The sequence below is a fragment of the Aegilops tauschii genome, chromosome 3 (genome assembly GCF_002575655.3).
Source record: "Aegilops tauschii subsp. strangulata cultivar AL8/78 chromosome 3, Aet v6.0, whole genome shotgun sequence".
Classification (NCBI taxonomy): Eukaryota; Viridiplantae; Streptophyta; class Magnoliopsida; order Poales; family Poaceae; genus Aegilops; species Aegilops tauschii.
The window spans coordinates 446,974,624-446,997,173 of NC_053037.3; the positions used below are offsets into that span (position 1 = coordinate 446,974,624).

Below are 22,550 nucleotides of genomic sequence, written 5' to 3' on the forward strand. Positions count from 1 at the left end.
ATCTGAGACATTGAACGATGCACCGCCAGTACAAGAAAATTGACTCGGTGCACATGCCTGTACTCGGCAGGATTAATTCACAGCACATGGCATGATGGAACATGTATTGAGGCACCTCAGCCGCACTACGCTAGTCCTACACTTAATTAGCAGATCTGGGGCTCTCTTGAGCAATTGAAAACACTGGAAAAACTGTCACTAGCGGCCGTAACAGCGGTGTTTCCTCCATTCCAGCAGGTAGATCTGGGCGCAGATGCTCTGTACAGTAATCAACTTTTTTGTTTCTTTGCGTTGCAGGGACCTAGTAATTTAATTACACGATTCGTCTGGATCCAAGCTCCTACCAATGGAAACAAGGCGCGAAAGCACACCGAACTGGGGTCCAGTTCCGTGCGAAAGCAACCGTAGACTCACTTAAATCTACCCAAGCAGTGATGGCACCAGATCCCGCGTCCAACATCCCATCATAAAGTAGGCGCGAGGAGGAGTAAATAAACATCAAGATTCAAGAGACAGTTTCGAAAATTGAATCTTTTATTAGTACTAGCTGCTGCTCGATCGCCACATCTCTACGGCACCAACTTACTCGATGCAATGCGAATGCTTGGTACTGGTACAAAGATGATGATGATACAATAGACAACGGAATACAATTTTTTTGATACTGGTAGTAGCACTGTCTGCTAAGAACTATCGTATTTTCACACGCCCGGCACAAAAATTGTCATGTTTCCTGTATTTATTTGCCTTCCTACCACAAATTAAGGCAAGAAATGAACAGATTTTGCATCATCAAACATGTAAGGATCACATTTCGGGGAACCTGCTACGCCGGACTGAGAGAACCAACCAAATTGGGCGTGCTGTTGGTGTTGTTGGATCGGATCGGATCGGATGAGATGAGCGGCTCTATGATGACTGGGTCTCGGTCTTGCGCTCGCCGCCGTGAGAGTCGCGCTCCTGCAGCAGCGAGCCGGCCTCCTCGTCCGCCTGCGCCACCTTCTTCTGCGCCTCCTTGGCCTTGAGCGCCTGCAGCTTCACGTGGTTGTAGTAGCCCACGCCCAGGAAGGCGATCCCGTAGCCGAAGAGGTTGATCGGGGTCACCGTGTCCCGGATCACGGACCAGGAGAAGGCGATGAGCAGCCAGTCCTTGACCACGCCGGCCACGTTCATGGTGAGCGCCGACGTCTTGCCGACGAGCAGGAAGACGGCCAGGTTGAGCGCGAAGGCGCAGAGGGAGTTGGTGCCGAAGACGAAGAAGTCGGGCTCGAACATGCCGACGGCGCGCAGCCTGGGCAGCTCGACGAAGACCCAGGGCAGGAAGAGGAACCCCAGGCAGCAGGGCGCGACGTAGTAGAGCGAGGTGATGGGGTTGAGCGAGATCCCCTTGGAGGTGAGGAGGATCTGGATGAGGACGAGCCTGGTGGCCTCGAAGGCGACGGCGGCTAGCTGGAGCGCGACCCCGCGGAGGTCGAAGCGGGCCTCGCCGTAGGCGGCGATGGCGACGCCGAAGGAGATGGAGAGCATGTTGAGCATGGCGGAGGAGCGGAAGGTCTCCTTCTTGAAGAGCACCCCGATGGAGTAGACGGCGACGGGCATGAGCGCCTTGAGCATCTGGATGAAGGAGACGGAGAGGTAGATGTAGGCGGAGTTGGAGAACCAGAGGGAGAGCGAGTAGAGCGCGCCGATGGGGAGGACGGAGCTGGTGTAGAGCTGCGTGGTCATGGCGGGCGAGGACGGGAGGTCGACGACCCGGAAGACGCGGACGAGCGCGACGGCGAGGGAGGAGCAGAAGGCCATGTGCACCATGGTGAGCGAGATGGGGAAGGGCCAGTTGTACATCTTGGGGTCGAGGATGTACTTGTTGTAGACGATGACGGTGAAGGAGAGGAAGATCCACACCGCGACGTAGCAGTAGGAGACGAGCACCTTGCGCAGCACCGACTCCGACATGGCCCCCTCGCCGCCGGCCTCCTTCGCCATGGATGGCTGCTCCGGCGGGGCGGCGGGCGGATCTGGGCCTGCGCGCGCGCGCGTTCGCTCGCCTGCGTGGGGGATCTGGGGGCGGGGCGGGGAGGCGGATCTGGGAGGAGGAGGAGGAGGAGGAGGCTGGTGGTTGGGGGATTTTGGAGAGGACGGGTGTGGTGGGTGTGGGTTTCTTGGCAGGGAGAGGGAGTGGCCCGGCTCCTGTCACCTGTGTGTTGTGTCACACGCTCCGGGTCCGGCTTACCGCGGATGGCCACGTGGAGAATGGGGTGCTTCGGGGCTCGGTGCTGCGTGTTTTATAGGGCGGGTGCGGATGTGGCTTTGACTTCTTTTTCGGCCGCATGGCTCGCTTCGTTTCGTGTTGCTCCGTTACGTGCGGTCTAGTACGAGCAACGGGATGGGTTCCCTCTTATCGTGTGGAAATGCCACAATATATGCGTACATTTCCACGGGAAATTCCTTCACTTACGATCACGACCAGTGCCTAATCCTTCACTTACGATCACGACCAGTGCCTAATTTTCTCGAGTAATACTTGAGTTACGAAGCCTATTAACGGATTCTACAGATTCTAAATGGGAAATGTTAACTAGTTGGCCTCGGTTTTTCCGTGTTTCCCAGCGGACGCACTTACCGCTGCCGGATCTGGTTGCACGGATCTGGGCGCATCTACTGTGGTGCCACGTCTTCTAAAAAAACCGTTCGTGTGAGGGGCAAACGAGCTCATCTCCATTTTCCCGACACACTCAACTCACGACCAGTGCCTAATTTTCTCGACTAGTGCTTGAGTTATGCCGCCTTCTTACGGATTCTACAGATTCTACTCCCTCTGTAAACTAATATAAGAGCGTTTAGATTACTAAAGTAATGATCTAAACGCTCTTATATTAGTTTACGGAGGCAGCACATGTACAGAGGAGAGCGGGCGTGATGGCGGCACAGCGGGGTTGCGGATGAGGCCGCCTCCATCCGCGCTCTATTCACCGACTCCGAGGCCATGAGTTGTGGTGCGGGGAGGACATGCTCGTGTGCTTCTGATGTGGGGGCTCATTGTGCGACAGCGGCAGGGGGCGAGGGGCAGCGTCTTTCGAGGACATGGTGTTGCTTCTGATGGCGATGCTCGTAAAGGAGGTCCGGTGGACACGAGGTGCCATCATCACCTTTTGCTCCCTATCTTCTTCGTTGTTCCATCATTGTGATCTGTATTCTAGATAATTTGTCTGAGAAAGAATGTAGCTAGTTTTCATGATATGCTTAGGGATGGCACCCATCGGGTTTTAGTACGGGTGGAGCCACCCATACCCTTGCCCGTCTCCCATGAGCTTACCCGTCACCCGTACCCATACCTTCCAATGGGTATTAATTTTTCCCATACCCGCCACCTTACAGGGTAAACTGGTACCTGTGGGTAAAAATACCCATGTTTGTAACACATTAGCTTGAGTAGTGCATAGTCATAAGCAAAAACATTTCATCATAATTTATATAGAAACAACACATCATAATGGTAGCAAATACTTATAAGCATGAACAGATCTTAAACAGGAACATGCTACTCCTGTAGGAGTTGTTGGATTTCCTCGAAGAGAAAGGGTGATGTAACACAACAGCAGAAAATGTGTTCCTTAGTTAAGAATCGAGATTTAATCAAACGTCTACAAGCTAGCAAGATGAACATCATCCGCACACAAACAAAATACCCAACTTGGCAAGGGGGTTGTCAATCCCCTCGTCTTACTAGTTGCAAGGTTAAAAGCAAATAGTGATAGATAGTAATATGGCAAGCAGCAAAAATAGTAAAAGAGCAAATAGGGCAACTCAAGTATTAATAGAGAATGGACCCGAGGGCCATACGTTCACTAGTGACTTCTCTCTCAAAAGCAAATAGTGGCATGGTAAACAAATTATTGTTGGAGAATTGACAGATAACAACACTCATAACTATGATTACTCATGGCATAATCTTGTATAGGCATCATGTCCGTGACAAGTGGACCGTAATCCAACTGCATCTACTACTATTACTCCACTCCGAAACTGCTATCCAACATTGCATCTCAAGGTGTTAAGTTGAATGAAAAACATAGTAACGCAATAAGCAAGATGACATGATGTAGATAGAACGAAACCTAGCAATAAGATCAGTCCCCGTCGTTTTATCCTTAGTAGCAACTGTCGGTGTCAAAACCGACAGATCTCGAGTAGGGGGTCTCAAGATGTGTGTCTAAGGATCGATTATAACAAGGGACAATAGGGACACAATGTTTACCCAGGTTTGGGCTGTCGGTGTCAAAACCGGTGGATCTCGGGTAGGGGGTCCCGAACTGTGCGTCTAAGGCGGATGGTAACAGGAGGCGGGGGACACGATGTTTACCCAGGTTCGGGCCCTCTCGATGGAGGTAATACCCTACTTCCTGCTTGATTGATCTTGATGATATGAGTATTACAAGAGTTGATCTACCACGAGATCGTAGAGGCTAAACCCTAGAAGCTAGCCTATGGTATCATTGTTCTTGTCCTACGGACTAAACCCTCCGGTTTATATAGACACCGGAGGGGGCTAAGGTTACACAGAGTCGGTTGCAAGGGAGGAGATCTACATATCCGTATTGCCAAGCTTGCCTTCCACGCCAAGGAGAGTCCCATCCGGACACGGGACGAAGTCTTGAATCTTGTATCTTCATAGTCCAACAGTCCGGCAGAAGTATATAGTCCGGCTGTCCGAGGACCCCCTAGTCCAGGACTCCCTCAGTAGCCCCTGAACCAGGCTTCAATGACGATGAGTCCGGCGCGCAGATTGTCTTCGGCATTGCAAGGCGGGTTGTCCTCCAAATTCTGAGTACCTGTTGAGTAATGTCCGGCTTCTCATAAATGTTGCACTCCTTGGCTTCCGCGCCTAATAATGGCTATCTTCCACGCGTCGAGCGAATGCGAGAAGCCAAGGCATTTTTACATCTGCCACCCTAGCCATGTGAGTAAACCGTCTATTAAAGAGACGGGGATTCTTAGATCCAGATCACACCATCCTCCCACAACGAGTATCCATCGGAGCGCGCTTGGCAAAAATCCATTCCAACATGGTCGGCCATCGCAGCTCCTCCTCTCGCTCCCGCAGCCCTAAGCCCGGCGATTGGAAGAAGTGTTCCGTCCCTCACAGCCAATTAGTAGAGTTACACACCCATGGATTTCTCCCTCCAGCGTATATGGTTCCCGTTCGAGCCGGGCTCGCCACCTATAATGGCGGGGAGCAGGCGGAGAGCTTCCCCAACCCGTCCAAGGGGGAGCGGGTATGCCTTGTCCCTTACTTACTAAGGGGACTTGGATTTCCAATCCATCCGTTCCTCCGCGGGCTCCTGGAGTTCTACGGCCTCCAGTTGCATAACTTTACCCCTGCTTCCATACTACACATCGCTGGCTACATCGCCCTTTGCGAGCTGTTTCTGGGCTGCAAAGCTCATTTCGAGCTATGGCAGAGGCTATTCTGCCTCGTGCCCCGTACACAGAAGGGGTCAATATATCAAGTGGGCGGAGCCGAAATATGGCGCATCGCCGGTACCGGATACTTGTCCGGTACCCCGAAGAAGACGTCCGAAGACTGGCCTTCGGAGTGGTTTTATATGGAGGACGTCCCCCTTCGAGATCCTATTCGGATGGGCCTTCCTGAGTTCGACAACGCCCCTTTGAAGAAACGCCGCAGCTGGCGCCCTCGGAACCCCCAGGAGGAAGATAACGGAGAAGTCCTTTACCTGATGGGCCGGATAGAGATGCTGGCCAAGTCAGGATTGACAATAACTGAGGTTATGTCCATATGCATAATGCGGGGGGTGCAGCCACTTCAATATCGGGGACAACCCATGTGGCACTTCAATGGAGAAGACGACGCCACCCGTTGCAGTCGTAAAGGTCCGGACTCAGTCGTCGCCCTAGCGAAGATACTGCCGGATTTGTATAAAGGAGAAGAAGAGGAGTTCGCCCGTATTAAGCCACGGGATGGATTCTCCATGTACAACCCGCCAAGCTGGGTGAGCTGCTACTTTTAACTCCAGTCCTTTCCGCATTATTTGTCGCAAGTATTTACCTTGTTGTTTCATAACAGGAACTGCAAAAAGCTGTGAGGGAGGTCCACAGCCCGTCTCCACAACCAGAGGACCCTGACCAGGCCTCGACCCCGGACTCGAAGAAGATCCGGACACATTTGTGGAGCTCATCGATAGAACGTTCTATCAGTTGAGCTGTGACGGTACCTTGGTGGCCATCATAGCCGATTATCCTGGACTGCTCCCTGCATCGCATGTAAGTAAAACCGGAGCCCTAACTTCCAAGAAGGATCCTTTTTTCCGCACTTCACCTACCGCACACATATGGTGTTTTACAGGGAAGGCCCTCGAAACACCATGCCGAACCCGCAGTGACTCGCCAACAAGGGGCACCGAATCCGGGTAGGCTTAAAAGGAAGGCGGTCAGGACTGAGACGCCGTCGCAGAGGTATGAAAGAGAACCCTGCTCCGTGGTGGTCGTCTTCTAAAATATAATAACGCCCATGTTTCCTAGTAGGTAAAACGCTCGCCGGACCATATCCGGAGAGGTTGTCGGTCACGCCTCCACGAGTCAGGCTCCAGAGCCGGACATAGAGGCGGACGCTAACATAGGGCCAACGCCGGATGTTCCTCCTACAGAGGATGCGGATAGGCTATCCGCTACAAATTCCGAAGTGGAGTGCGCCATGAATCACAGGCGTCGCCGGGCCGTACTCCGTGACGCTTGTTTCTCCCAAGAGGCATTCGATGCCTTCAATTCAGGAGACGCGTACATCTGAGCTGCTCAAAATGGTCTTGCCAAAGCCACGGACCAGTATGTAAAGGATATACGGGTAAGGAAATCTAATAATTATGTATATCAGTAGCCCCTGAGACGTGAAACAGTTGACACAACTGATTTAAGGATCATTATATGTGTAGGTTCTTACGGAGAAGAATACCCAATTGTCTCAAGAGCTGGAAGAGTGCAAAGCCCAGCTATGGGCCGCAGTTGCCGCAATGAAGGAGTCCGAGAAGGCCCCCTCTGGTAACACTTGTCTCTATCAAAAAGAATGACATGTACCGGTTAGTATGCGGCATGCATGCAAATCTAACAATAGATTCTGCAGATGATCCCGGGGTTAATCCGGATGCAGTGCAAGGGGATGAGCCACATGCTCAACGACAGCTAAAGGCTGGCGAGCGCGTGCTCAAGAAGGTTAGGCAGGAGAAAAACAATCTCCAAGATGCCAATGTCCAACTAAGTGTTGAACTGAAAGATGTTCGGGCCCAACTTGCTGACTCCATAAAGGAGAATAAGCGGCTTCGACGCAGCATTTTTAGTAAGTGCTTGAACGAACCTTTTATTCAGTTCGGCGAAGAAACCGGCTAACAGAGTTATATCTGTAGGTATGCTGACGGGTCTTCCCACAGAGGAAATGCCCGGGTCTGTAGGTGATCTTCTGCCAGAGCTCTCACAACTGCACGAACAAGTTCGGCAGGTGATGCAGGGCATTGCCCAAGCCTTGTGGCCATCCGCCTCCCCGCCAGGAGGCCTGGGGGAGCTTATAGAGAAGCTCAAGGGGGCGCGGCGGCGCTTCCGGTTATGGAAGGTATCAGCCTGTCGACAAGGTGCGGGGGAAGCCTGGGCCATGGTGAAGGCGCGATATACCAAGGCTGACCCGAACCACATGGGCGAGGTCGGACCTGTGGGGCCTGATGGGGAAGAGATCCCCGTCAGTTTGGTGTATGACCAAGTAGAATTAGCCGCAAAGTATTCCCTACAGGATTGTAGGCTAGACAGCCTGTTGGATGGTATAGAAGAAGAATTTAGTCAGTCTAAGTGACTGTGTACTTCAAGTGACATGTATTGTCCCTAGCCGGATTGTAAATCATTTGTCATGGCGGACCTTTTCGCTTTGACCTCTGGACCCGACAGTCCGGAGTGTATCCGAATACCCGCTCAGTTATGTAAAAACCGGGGTATGCATGGAAACCAGGCGTAGGGGTCATAAGTGCTTGAACAGACAAGTACCCAACTAGCTATGTTATATTACATGGATAGTAAGAAACATCTTCCAGGGAGAATACTTCCGTTAAGGGTTCCTTTCCCTGGGTACGCATGCCCTAATGTGCATGTCCGAGCTTGCGAAACGAGACGCGGGATATAAACATCTGGGGGCATGTATTTACAATAAGTAAAGGCCATCTTTTGTTCACCGACCGAGTATTCCCTTAAGAACGCTAGCTTTCGGCTTCACCCAGTCTGAGGTACACATCCGGCTGACCCGGCAGTAACAATCGCAGAGGTGCTCCCTTTATGCCCTAGCCGAATTAACGGGAACGTAGGGCATAAACACAAGAGCCAGGCAACCCAGCTTGGCCAAAACTTAAGTCATATCGATGCATATAATGGTGAAAAAAGGTACATGCGGAAGAATAACACATGTGTGGGGCATATAGCCCGGAAAATAGTTATATTAAGCTTCTGTATAAGAAGCCCCCAGGTATAATGAGCGCAGCTAGCGCGTCAAGATTGTGTAGTCAAGACACATTTTAGCCTTTTAAGGCCTTGAAGAAAAAGGGAAGAAAGAAAGAAATAAAAGACAGATAACAGATATATAAAAAATGGACGGAGGTAAGGAGACGAACATAGAGTCCGGTGCTAGGCGTAGAACCTTTGGAGTCTGGCTGCGTTCCATGGGTTTGACTCGAGTCGATTGTCCGATGCATCCCGCAGACGGGATGCTCCACCGGTCAGAACTTGGTCAATAATGAAGGGACCTTCCCATTTGGGCTTGATCTTGTTCTTTTTCTTCTCCAGTAGGCGTAGAACGAGTTCACCAACGTTATAAGTTTTGGCCCGTACTTCTCTGCTTTGATACCTTCGAGCCTGTTGCTGATAGAATGCGGAACGGGCTTTTGCTACATCACGCTCCTCCTCCAGGGCGTCCAAACTGTCATGCCGATCAAGCTCGGCTTCTTTCTCTTCGTACATGCGCACTCGAGGTGAGTCATGAATTATGTCGCAGGGCAGTACCGCCTCTGCGCCGTACACCATAAAAAACGGTGTGTATCCGGTAGTGCGATTCGGCGTGGTCCGCAGCCCCCATAGTACGGAGTCGAGCTCCTCTACCCAGTGTGTATTTGATTCCTTTAAGGACCGCACTAATCTGGGTTTAATGCCGCTCATGATAAGACCATTTGCTCGCTCGACTTGACCGTTAGTTTGCGGGTGATAGACGGAAGCATAATCAAGCTTGATGCCCATGTTGCTGCACCAAAGTTTTACCTCGTCGGCTGTGAAGTTCGAGCCGTTATCGGTGATGATGCTGTGGGGGACGCCATAACGGTGTACAACCCCGGATATGAAGTCTATCACTGGTCCGGATTCGGCCGTTTTAACAGGTCTGGCTTCTATCCATTTGGTGAATTTATCCACCATGACCAGTAAGTATTTTTTCTTATGGCTTCCCCCTTTGAGGGGTCCAACCATATCAAGCCCCCAGACCGCAAAGGGCCAAGTAATGGGGATTGTTTCGAGAGCGGTACGCGGCATATGGCTTTGGTTTGCAAAAATCTGGCAACCGACAGAACGTTGGACGAGGTCCTGTGTGTCTGCTCGGGCCGTCGGCCAGTAGAAACCTGTACAGAAGGCCTTGCTTACAAGGGCCCGAGCTGCGGCGTGGTGACCGCCGAGTCCAGCATGAATTTTTGCCAAAAGCTGTCGTCCTTCCTCTTTGGAGATGCACCTTTGAAGGACTCCGGTAGCGCTTTTCTTATACAGCTCTCCCTTGTGGACCTTGTAGGCCTTAGACCGCCGCACAATGCAATGTGCCTCGTTTGGGTCCTCAGGTAGTTCCTGCCTAATTAGGTAGGCCAGGAAGGGTTCTGTCCACGGGGCGATGACAGCCATAATCACGTGGGCGGAAGGTGTTATTTCGGTGGCAGAGCCTCCGATTACGTCAGAGTTTCGGTAGCTGGTGTTGTGGCCAAGTCCGGACTGTTGTTGCCGGTTTCTCCTTCCCATACCACGGATGGCTTAAACAGCCTTTCCAAGAAGATATTGGGTGGGACAGGGTCGCGCTTAGCACCGATGCGGGCAAGGATGTCTGCCGCTTGATTGTTTTCTCGGACCACATGGTGGAACTCGAGCCCCTCGAACCGAGCTGACATTTTGAGGACGGCGTTGCAGTAAGCCGCCATTTTTGGGTCCTTGGCATCAAAGTCTCCATTTATTTGAGATATTGCGAGATTCGAATCCCCGCGCACCTCTAGGCGTTGAATGCCCATGGAGACTGCTATCCGGAGACCATGCAACAGGGCCTCATATTCTGCTGCATTGTTGGAGTCTGTGTATAATATTTGGAGTACGCATTGGACTGTATCTCCGGTGGGGGATGTCAGGACGACGCCTGCCCCCAGACCCGCCAGCATCTTTGAATCGTCAAAGTGCATGATCCAATTGGAGTACGTGCCGTACTCTTTAGGGAGTTCAGCCTCCGTCCATTCGGCGACGAAATCGGCCAGTACTTGCGACATAATGGCTCGCCGTGGTTTATATGTTATGTCGAACGGGAGGAGCTCGATAGCCCATTTAGCAATCCGGCCCGTGGCATCGCGGTTGTTTATTATGTCATTGAGTGGTACTTCCGAGGCCACCGTAATTGAACACTCTTGAAAGTAGTGTCGTAATTTCCAGGATGCCATGAATACCGCGTATGCTATCTTTTGATAATGTGGGTACCGTGATTTGCATGGAGTGAGGACAGTGGATACATAGTATACCGGCTTTGAAGTGGGAATTTATGTCTGTCCGTCTCTCGTTCGACGACGAGCACTGCGCTTACAACTTGGTGAGTTGCCGCTATATATAACAACATCGGTTCGCCGACATTTGGCGCGGCCAAGATTGGGTTGGTGGCCAGGATGGCTTTTATTTCTTCCAATCCGGCCGTGGCTGCATCCGTCCACTCGAAGTGTTTGATGCGCCGAAGAAGGCGATAAAGTGGTAGTGCCTTTTCTCCCAATCGGGAGATAAAGCGGCTTAAGGCCGCCACACATCCAGTTAATTTCTGGATTTGCTTGAGGTCTGTTGGGATAGCCAACTGTGACAGAGCTCGGATTTTAGCCGGATTTGCTTCAATTCCTCTACTGGAGACAATAAAGCCCAGGAGCTTTCCGGCGGGCACGCCGAAAACGCATTTTTCCGGATTGAGCTTGATGTCGTTTGTTCGGAGATTGTCGAACGTGAGCCTCAAGTCATCTATTAAGGATTCGATGTGTCTAGTTTTAATGACCACATCATCTACGTATGCCTCCACTGTTTTGCCGATCTGTGTCTCCAAGCATGTCTGAATCATGCGTTGATAGGTTGCACCGGCGTTTTTGAGCCCGAAAGGCATCGTGTTGAAACAGAAGGGGCCGTATGGAGTGATGAATGCCATTGCGGCTTGATCGGACTCCGCCATCTTGATTTGATGGTATCCGGAGTATGCATCGAGGAAACACAATGAGTCGTGCCCTGCGGTAGCGTCGATAATTTGATCGATGCGAGGGAGGGGGAAGGGATCCTTTGGGCAGGCCTTGTTAAGGTCCTTAAAGTCGACGCATAGGCGCCAGGATTTGTCCTTCTTTGGTACCATCACTAGGTTTGCTAGCCAGTCTGGGTGTTTTATTTCTCGAATGAATCCGGCCTCCAGTAACTTGGCTAGCTCCTCTCCCATGGCTTGTCGCTTAGGTTCAGAGAAACACCGAAGAGTCTGCTTGACCGGCTTGAACCCCTTTAGAATGTTAAGGCTATGCTCGGCCAGCCTGCGTGGGATTCCTGGCATGTCTGAAGGATGCCAGGCGAATATGTCCCAATTCTCGCGCAAGAACTCCCGTAGTGCGGCGTCTACTGTGGGGTTTAACTGTGCCCCGATGGATGCTGTTTTTGTAGGGTCCGTTGGGTGGACTTGGAATTTGACTATTTCGTCCGCTGGTTTAAAAGAGGTGGAATTGGATCTTTTGTCAAGTATCACGTCGTCCCTGTCCACTGTGGAGCGCAACGCAGTTAATTCCTCAGCCGCGAGGGCTTCGGATAACGCCTCGAGGGCCAGTGCGGCTATTTTATTTTCGGCGCGGAGTGCTATGTCCGGATCACTAGTTAGAGATATGATTCCATTTGGCCCGGGCATTTTGAGCTTCATGTACCCGTAATGGGGTATAGCTTGGAAGATTGTGAATGCCTCCCGCCCTAGAAGGGCGTGGTACCCGCTACTGAACGGGGCCACTTGGAATGTGATTTCTTCCGACCTATAATTCTCCGGCGTGCCGAATACCACATCTAGTGTGATTTTCCCAGCACATCGTGCCTCCCGACTAGGGATGATTCCTCTGAAGGTCGTGCTGCTTTGCTCAATGCGGCTTCTGTCTATTTCCATTTTTCAAAGAATTTCCTCATAGATGAGGTTTAATCCGTTGCCGCCGTCCATGAGCACTTTAGTAAGCTGGAAGCCGTCCACAATTGGACTAAGGACCAAGGCGGCTGGTGCTCGGGATGTTCGGAATTTAGGTTCGTCACTGGCATTGAAGGCGATAGCCGTATCGCTCCATGGATTTATTGCTGCCACGTGGCAGACTTCGGCAAGGCTGCGGAGTGCTCGCTTACGCCTGTTATTTGAGGCGAAGGTCTCGAAGACTGTCAATACTGTATTGTTGTTCTCCACGGGATGGTGCTCTGCGGTATTGTTGATGAGGAGATCCTCACCGCTCTTGGCTACCTGCCGGAGTACCCAACGTGCTCTAAGGCTGTGTGTTGGTATGGTATCCGCTGTACTGTGAATTTTGCATGGCCCATTAAGCCATCCCTCCAATACGCTTCCACACCCTGTAGTGGGCTTTTGCTTCTTTGTAATTGGGTCGGGCGACTTACGAGAGTGCACCCTTTTAGTTCGGACTGGGGGTTTTGTCAGAGCCGGAGGATCCCAAAATTTTGTTTGGGTTTTCCAGGCGCTTTCCATCGCACATTACTTCCGTACTATGGCCGCCAAGTCAGCAAAGTGTGCTATGTCACGGCGACTTATGGCATTGGGATTCCCTTGTCCGTGCAATTATTGCAAAAGAATGAAATTGCATCCTCCTCGCGACAGTCCTTGACCTTGTTCATTACAAGGAGGAATCTGGCCCAATAGTGGTGTACTATCTCCTGGGGCTCTTGTCTAATGTGGGAAAGATCGCTTATATCTGGGTGGGTGGATTTAAGTCCGAACCTTGACCCGATCTGAGACCCAGGGGAGGAGGAGTTTCCGATTTTGGAAGTTCGGGCTCCGAGATGTTGCCCAATAGGTCTGGCCCGCTGCCTAATTCTAGGTTCAGGGTTTGGGCGATGTCCTCCCGTAGACGGGTATCTGGCTCAAAGAGCTCAGGAATCCGGACATAGTTTGTCCTCAAGATAGAGGAAGAATTGCCGCAATTCTCCTCCACCACCGCTATCTGATGGGTGACCGGCGGGGAGTTAATCTCCCTTTGGTCGGGTTTAAGCCCGATCTGATCATAGTCCATAGCGACTCCCAAGGCGGCGATGCGATCCAAGAGCTCGTTCAAGGAAGAGAGCTCTATTGGATCCAACTGCTCGGCGAGTTCCGGGCCGACGTGGAGGCTGTTTTCGATGACCCGAGAAGTCATCATTGGCGCAGCGGCCGAACAGGCGGTCATGACGAAACTGCCTAGTCGGAGAGTTTGGCCTACAGCCAGGGCTCCCCCAGAGGTGATGTTGTCCTTGAAAACAAGGCGAGCCATCTAGCCTTATGATGACGGCACAGTGGAACTCTCAATGAAAGCACCAATGTCGGTGTCAAAACCGGCGGATCTCGGGTAGGGGGTCCCGAACTGTGCGTCTAAGGCGGATGGTAACAGGAGGCGGGGGACACGATGTTTACCCAGGTTCGGGCCCTCTCGATGGAGGTAATACCCTACTTCCTGCTTGATTGATCTTGATGATATGAGTATTACAAGAGTTGATCTACCACGAGATCGTAGAGGCTAAACCCTAGAAGCTAGCCTATGGTATGATTGTTCTTGTCCTACGGACTAAACCCTCCGGTTTATATAGACACCGGAGGGGGCTAGGGTTACACAGAGTCGGTTTCAAGGGAGGAGATCTACATATCCGTATTACCAAGCTTGCCTTCCACGCCAAGGAGAGTCCCATCCGGACACGGGACGAAGTCTTGAATCTTGTATCTTCATAGTCCAACAGTCCGGCAGAAGTATATAGTCCGGCTGTCCGAGGACCCCCTAGTCCAGGACTCCCTCGTGGGCCCTCTTAAAGGAGGTAAAACCCTACATCCTGCTTGATTATATTCGGTGTGTATAAGGGTTACAAGAGTTGATCTACCTCAAGATCGTAATGGCCAAACCCTAGCTGTCTAGCCTATGAATCTTCTGATAGCCTCTACGGACTAAACCCTCCGGTTTATACACACACCAGAGGGGTCTAGGGTTGTACATAGTCGGCTTGCAGAGGAAGAAAACATTACACCTAGACACCAAACCTGTCGTTTCTACACACATAGGTGTCCTACCCGGACACGAGGGATAGCCTTCTGCTTTATCTTCACGACCCATCAGTCCGGCCCATATCGAATAGACCGGACACCCTAATCTAGGACTCCCTCAGTAGCCCCTGAACCAGTCTTCGATGACGATGTGTTAGGCACGCGGATTATCTTCGGCATTGCAAAGCGGGTTCGTTCTCCTGAATACTTTAAGTTAGCCTCCTGCATAAAGGAACTATGTCCGGCTCTGCATAATCAATACAACCCTTAGTCACGGAGGCAAGATGTCGAAAATAGGAACAGTGTCTTTTGCTGGCAACTCTTTTGTCCAAGCGTCACACTTGACTCTTTAACATTTTGAACCGTTTTCACGCCTCCCGTTTCGCGTTTTGAGGTAGAACCTCCATTGGCACGTCTCGTCAAAACAGAGATCATGCCCGCCCATTACGGGATTCTCATCAATACGATTTGGGTAATCCAACCGCACCTTACGCACGATTTCGTTGGGAACAGGCGAGAGGTTTATGGCTTGAGAGGGGGATGCTTGGTATTTTCACAGTCCATAAAAGGGTAAAGACCTCTCCTTTTTCTTCACGCCTTCCTCTAGCTTTAGTCTCCCAATCTCCAAACTCCAGCGCCCACAACTCCGACCTCCTCCACCGCCGCCACCCTTCTCAGCAATGGTCGGGTCTGGCTCCAAGGGCAAGTGGGAGGCCTCCACCGTCACTGAAAAGGACGTCAAGGATCTCCGGAGCGCGGGCTATTTGTCCGCGGATATCGCGCATAGGATCCCTGACAAAGATCAGGTTATTCCTACTCCGGAGCCCGGTGAGAGGGTCGTGTTCATCCCCCATTTCCTTCGGGGGCTAGGATTTCCCCTCCACCCCTTCGTCCGGGGTCTCATGTTTTACTACGGGCTAGATTTCTACAATCTAGCCCCAAATTCATTCCTCCACATATCGGCTTTTATAGTCGTGTGTGAGGCTCTTCTCTGCATCCCCCCACACTTTGGCCTATGGCTCAAGGTCTTCAATCTGAAGCCGAAGGTGGTCGACGACAGCATGCGGACTGCGGCGGGGCTATGGTAAGGAAGCTCCCCAACGCCGTCTGGTCCAAAGGGGCATTTGTAGAGACAGTCAAGGTATGGCAGCAGGAGTGGTTCTACAACACCGAACCCCGCGGCGCCAACTGGGCGGCCACGCCTGACTTCAGATCCGGACCCCCCACGAGACTCACCTCATGGACCGCCAAGGGCCTTGATTGGGGGTCCAAACCGGAGGTGCAGATGCTACAGAAACGCATCTCTAATATGGTGGGCGCAAACATCGGTCTCACCAATGTGATTCAAGTGACGCTCTTCCGCCGCATCCTTCCCTGCCAGCGTCGGGCCTCCCCCATGTCGGAGTTCAATCCAGAGGAGCCACGGAGCTTGAAGCGCTTCTTCGGCACCACGCACGAAGATATATGGAAGCAGCTCTTCAAGGCTTAGAAAAAGTGGCGGAAGAAGAGCGAGGACATCGGACTCGACATCGAGAACCCGGCCACGGCGGTAAGCATAATCTCTCTGAAGACCTATCCAATCAGTACTTCAAATATAATAAAGATTACATTGCCTGCTTTCCGTACAGGGCTGGACGGCAAAGGCGGAGCGGATCAACTGTTCGGCACCGCTGCCTGAGGACCCGACCACACCCCAGCTAATGGAGATGCTGGTCCCGACGCCCTATTTGGCGTCGGAGAAGAAGGCAAAGAAGAAGAAAGGCAAGGAGGCCAAGGGCGGCCACCGCCACAAAGGTCCTTCGGACATAGTGTCCAGAGAGACCGAAGCCCTCTCTTCCCACGAGGGAGACGATGAAGAAGAGGAGGAGGAGGTGGAAAGCGACTCCCCCCATAAGGGAAGGAAGAAGAAGAGGGCGGCCTCCGCCCAAAAGAGGGAAGCTGACCCTCCTGGACAGTTCAGATTCAGAGTGTGAACTAGTCCCCAAGAGACCTCCCAGGGTGAAGCACTTAGCCGAATCATAAGTATTCAGAAACTTACTGTTCATCCCCGGTCTTCCTGCTTCCATTATATAAATTATTTTGTTATTTGCCTTTCAGCCCTCCCCGCGTGCTCCCGCAAACTCCATTATCGGAGGGGAATTATCTGCCGCCCGAAATGGCGGAGAGTGACACGCCGCCGCGAACCCCCTCACCTATCGCCATGGAGGACACCGAAGTGTCATCCGGAAGGACATCTCTTGGCCGAGAGGGGGCGAACAAAGCCGTCGAGAGAGCGCCCGAGGTTAATACCTCGGTCGCCGAAGACCTAGGGGAGGCGGCCCCTATGACAACCGACGATGGGGATCCCCAACAATCTGGGCCCCAACCGTACACCATTCCGGAGACCAACATGGCTCCAGGATCGGATAAGCAGCCCCCTTCGAAAGAGGGGGAGGAGCACCAGCTCCATCGGCAGCCTCCATTAATCCGAGGCGCCCAACACTCTGGAGGAAGCACTGCAAAGTGCTTCCGTCATGGAGGAGCACCGCACCCTGATGGGTGTGGTTATGGAGAACGTTCAGTCTGCTAAAAATGGACTGAACAAAGCCTTCTGCAGCCTACTGACAGGCTTTGAGGTATGCGACTTAATGTTTTAAAAACTTTTCATATAAAAGAATAAACCTGTATACAGACAGTAGCCCCGATGCTCTGTCCGGTTTAAAAGAAACCGGACAGAGGATCCACATAGTATTCGGGAGAGTAACATAATGTGATGTTATTGTAACAGGCTTCCATGTTGGAGGCAACCGCCCATGCCGCGGAAGTTTCTGAACTCAATCGGGAGCTTCAGGTGGCAGATGAGGAACTCGACCGCATTAATAAGCGGTTCGACAAGACGCAAGGTATGCGTACAATGTTAAGAAGGAATGTATTTTTATATCAGAAGTGATATATATATATATTTAGAGGTTAACTCATGGAATGCTTTGATTATGATCACAGCTGGTGCAGCCGAGGTCGAGACCCTCAAAGGCGCCCTCGCCCAGGCCAAGAAAGAGGCGGAGGCGAATAAAGCAGCCGCCGACAAAGCGGCTGCAGAACTGAAGACCGAGCAAGCTGCCCGCCGCCAACACGAAGCTCATGTGGCCGAAGTCGAGCAGGAGCTAAAGGATGCCATCAGCAAATGTGAAACCTTGGAGCAGAAGACTTTAGACCAGTCGACCGAGCTTGCCAAGGCTCTCATGATGCCAAAGAGGCACGGATCCAGTCCCAGAGTGCTCGTGAAGAGATCCATCAGGTGAGGTAGATAGAGGCTGGTAAGGCCTTTCTTTTGTAGAGTATCTTTGGAGGTCAGAGGTATGCTTTGCTTACCCGTGTGTGGAGTTCTCCAGGCGTGTTTGTGGATCTTCTGAAGAGTGTCGTCGATGCCGCACAGTTCTTCCGAGCCTAGGAGGGGAACTCGACCAAGAAGCTATTTTGGTCACAATTTCCTGCGCTGGAACACCCGACGCCTCTGAACGACCAGCTGAAGCAGCTGACGGAGCTGCATGGTGGCAGGCTTGGCCATGAAGGACCTAATAGTCCAACTCTGGCTGGCCGAGCCGATTCCTAGTAGCTACTTCGGTTTGGTGAAGCGGCTTGTCGATGCGCGACCGCGGATTGATGCTGTAAAGCGCTCGGCCTGCATAGAGGGTGCCGGATGGCCTTCGCCCGCGTCAAAAAATGCAATGGGTGAAGATGAAGGCCACCGAAGTGGCAACCGCAGGCCCGCCCGAAGGCAAAGATCATTGGAAGCCGGAGAGGTACTTCGATGACATCGAAGGAGCCCGAGTGATAGAGGGTCAATGTTCTAAGGACGTAATATTTGATTGAATGTGTTCGGGTTGTACAAACTATGAACCCATGCTGTTTATATATCTATGCTTGCGCCTTTTGTTTCAAGCGATTTTTCCTCCTGTGCGGCCGTTTATTGTTCTATTTCTGAAAGTTGCGAGTCGTCGGCTTCAGCCCCCACGTAGATGCTACATGGGTGTTTGGCGTAACGCGTGACCACACTTTATCCAATGTCTTGGTCCGTAAAGGAGGTGTCCGCAAGGTGAACCAGGCAATCGGATTATGCGGCTTTATTACTTTCACTTGGTCATAGGAGTTTGACTGTGGAGCTAAGTACTAGCCCCTTGTGCGTGTGCGACCATCCAGACTACGGTGCCTTTTCCACGCGGCTGGACGAAGACTAGCCCCTCGTATAACACGGGGTGAATTGCTAACGATTTGTAGTATAATACTAAGTCGCTGAATCGCCGACCAGCTCTCGCCTATCATGACAGTCAGTTTTTGGCTTTCTCTATTGAGGTACTTGACCGGACGAACCAGAAATACAATCGCAGTAGTTCTCCCGTTACTACCTTAGCCGAACGAGCGGAACGTAAGGTGGTAAGCACAGGAGCCGTGCAACCCAACTATAGACCAAAGACATGATTCGGAGTCGATGCATATAATGCAATATCCGGGACGCCGAAGAGTTCCCTATAGGTGTTCGGACTTGACATGTGCAGGGCCAAATACAGCCCCAGGTGTTAAGGCCAGACTAAAGCACGTGTGGCAGTCTGAAGTAGAGAGGGAATACATATGATAATATAAAATAAAGTGAATGCCAAACAAAAGTGGTGATCAACTGCTTCCTTTATACCTTGATTAATACGTCGAGCCGTGTTATTACAGATAATGACATGAATATCGAGGCCATTTTATATGCCAAAATTTTACACAAGGGAAATGTTTACACAGGGCCTAAAAGTAGTGGTTTGAAGATCCCAATGATGCCCTGTTGCACGTCTGCGCCGTTTCTCCTTGGTGAGACATCCTTGTAGAGGAGGAGTATAATGGTCGTCAGCTAGAAAGAGGGACCTGGAAAAGAGCCCCCGTACAACCGTAGATCAGGTAGGTTTCTTAACGAACCTACAGTGGAAAAAATATTTGAGGTCTGAATAGGGTCAAGCCGTACTATGGACCTTTTCTGCAGTGTGCCTCCGACGCTGCCCAAGGTATTTTAAGTGCGTAATTATGTACGCGCGGTATGTATGCTGCGGCCTTATGGGGCGATCGGCGGAGGCTAAACTGCTATTCAAGCCCCGGTTCCACCAAGATACCGCCTTGTAATGCGGGTCGAACACGTTTAGCAGTGTCATGGGTCTTGATGACCGATGAGTTGTTCAGCTTGATGAGGCTGCCCTATGCTTCGGCTACTAGGTCCGCGGTATGCTCCTTAGTACGGAGGGAGTGCTCCATTTTCCCATTTAATGTAATGACGCCACGAGATCCAGGCATTTTTAGCTTTAGATAGGCATAGTGCAGGACTGCATTAAAGAGGGCGAAAGCAATTCGTCCAAGCAGTGCATGATGACCACTGCGAAAAGGGATGATGTCAAAGATCAATTCTTTGCTTTAGAAATTGTCTGGAGAGCCGAATACTACTTCCAGTGTTAAGGAGCCCGTGCAGCGGGCCTCCATGCCGGGTATCACTCCTTTAAAGGTAGTGTTACTAGGCTTGATTCTTGACGGGTCGATACCCATCTTATGGACAATATCCTTATAGATCAAGTTGAGGCTGTTGCCGCCGTCCATAAGGACTCTAGTAAGATGGTATCCGTCAATGATAGGATCGAGTACCAGGGCCGCCGAACCTCCGTGAAGGATACTGGTTGGGTGGTCCCTGCGATCAAAGGTGATCGGACAACCCGACCATGGGTTGAATTTTGGGGCGACATGCTCTACGGCGTAGACGTCCTTTAATGCACGTTTGCGTTCCCTCTTGGGGATGTGGCATAGATCATGTTCACCGTTTTCACCTCGGGGGAAACTATTTCTGTCCCCCAGTGTGCTGCAGGCGAGGCTCATCATCGTCCTCACTTTGAGGTCCTTTCCCCTTATGTTCGGCATTTAATTTACCGGCATGTTTGAAAACTCAGCAGTTTCTGTTGGTGTGGTTGGCAGGCTTGTCACGGGTACCATGAATCTGGCAAGGTCGCTCTAGTATTTTGTCCAAGTTGGATGGGCCGTCCTTATTACTCTTGAATGGCTTCTTCCGCTGGCCGGGTTTAGAGCCACTGAATCCGGCATTTACTACCGTATCCTTTGTTTCTTCGTTCTTGTTTTGATGCTTGTTTTTGCTGCGTCGTGGCCTGCCATTGCCATCCCTGGCCTCAGAAGTGCTGGGGTCACTGGAACTGTTGCTTCTACGAGGCAACCAGCTATCTTTGCCCGCACAGAAGCGGGTCATAAGTGCAGTAAGAGCTGCCATAGTCTTCGGCTTTTCCTGACCGAGGTGTCGGGCGAGCCATTCGTCACGGACGCTGTGCTTAAATGCCGCCAAGGCTTCGATGTCCGGACAGTCCATGATTTGGTTCTTTTTAATTAAGAACCCATTCCAAAGTTTGCAAGCTGACTCTCCAGGTTGCTGGATTATGTGACTCAGGTCATCAGCATCCGGTGGCCGGACATAAGTGTCCTGAAAGTTGTCCCAAAAAGCATCCTCTAAGTCTTCCCAACTTCCGATGGAGTTCTCTGGGAGGCTGTTCAACCAGTGACGTGCCCGTCCTTTCAACTTTAGAGGGAGGTATTTAATGATGTGGAGATCATCTCCACGAGCCATGTGAATGTGGAGAAGAAAATCTTCAATCCATACAGCGGGATTCGTCGTTCCATCGTATTGCTCGATGTTCACGGGTTTGAACCCCTCCGGAAATTGGTGCTGCATTACCTCATCGGTAAAGCACATGGGGTGTGCAGCACCTCTGTACCGGGTGACATCGCGACGGAGTTCGGATGACATCTGTGTTCGGTGCTGACCCCGGACTTGGTTAGGTTTGTCGTGCCAGGCTTGATGGCCGTCATCTCGTGTGAGGGAACATCATCTTTATCCATACATTGATCTGGTCTGGCCGGATCTATTGGTCAGGTCCTGACGTAGGTCGTACGTGTAGTCCGGAGCCACTGCTTCCTTGCCTCTATGATGAGGGGGCGCGGGCTAGTGTTCGACATAATTAGCCGTTTTGGCTCGTCCACGTGGTGGTCGGTCAGCATGGTTGTATTTTGACGATATTGGCTCAAAGGCCTCGTCGTCGAATTGTGGCAGGAGCCTGCGCTTGGGATAACTTTTTATTTGGCGCTCAAAGCCATATCCTTCTTCGGCAGCTAGGACCTTGGTCCATCTATTGCTGAGCGTATCCTGTTCGGCTTGAATCTGCTGTTGTTCCTTTTTCAGGCACCGCGTGGTGACAATGAGCCATCGCTTGAAGCGCTCTTGTTCGAGGGGTTATTCTAGGATGATGAAATCTTTGTTACCGAGGCTAACATCCTCTTCGGAGATATGTAAGTAGTTACTGTCTTCCGAATCCTTGTGATCAACAAGTTCTTCGGGGCTGTACTGACCCTCTTCCCTCTCATCCTGTTCGAACATAGGCTCGACGGGGTGGTCGGGGTCTACGACGTTGTCCGAAGTGTCATTATCTCCGGTGCCGGTATTGCTTCCCCTTTCCCGACGCGATCGTGAGAGGCGCCGCTGACGCCGGCGTTTTGGTGGCTCATCGACGGGCTTATCCTCATCTGGATCTTGAGTGCCATCGTCGTCCTTCTTCTTAGGCGTGTCCATCATGTATACATCGTAAGTAGAAGTGGCCGTCCAACGCCCGGTAGTGGGTGCATTTTGACCTGGCTCGGCTTCGACACCATCACCCATGCCATCGATGTCTTCGGAGGCGTAGTCTAGCATGTCAGTTAAATCCTCGACAGTGGCTATTAAGTGGGTGGTGGGTGGGACGTAAAATTCCCTACTCTCAGCCCCTAGTTCAAGCTGGGCGTAGTTCAGAGGTGACACTTTCGTGATGGCGATAGATTGTATTAAGTCCAGCGTTTCGTTTAAGAGCGAAAGCTGGACAGGCGTCTGAGGATCCGCGGAGCTAGGCTCGGTGATAACCACTTGATCGAGCCCGATGGACGCAGACCTCGAGAGTTCGGAGTTGGCGTCCAG

General features: G+C 51.6%; 1 protein-coding gene across 1 annotated transcript; it reads right to left on the bottom strand.

The window, feature by feature from the left end:
- Positions 1-516: 516 nt before the first annotated feature.
- On the bottom strand, positions 517-2,257 carry LOC109749254 (probable sugar phosphate/phosphate translocator At4g32390). Its single transcript, XM_020308221.4, has one exon. It carries the CDS (start codon positions 1,981-1,983, stop codon positions 910-912), a length of 1,074 nt encoding a protein of 357 aa, XP_020163810.1. The 5' UTR covers positions 1,984-2,257; the 3' UTR covers positions 517-909.
- Positions 2,258-22,550: the final 20,293 nt, after the last annotated feature.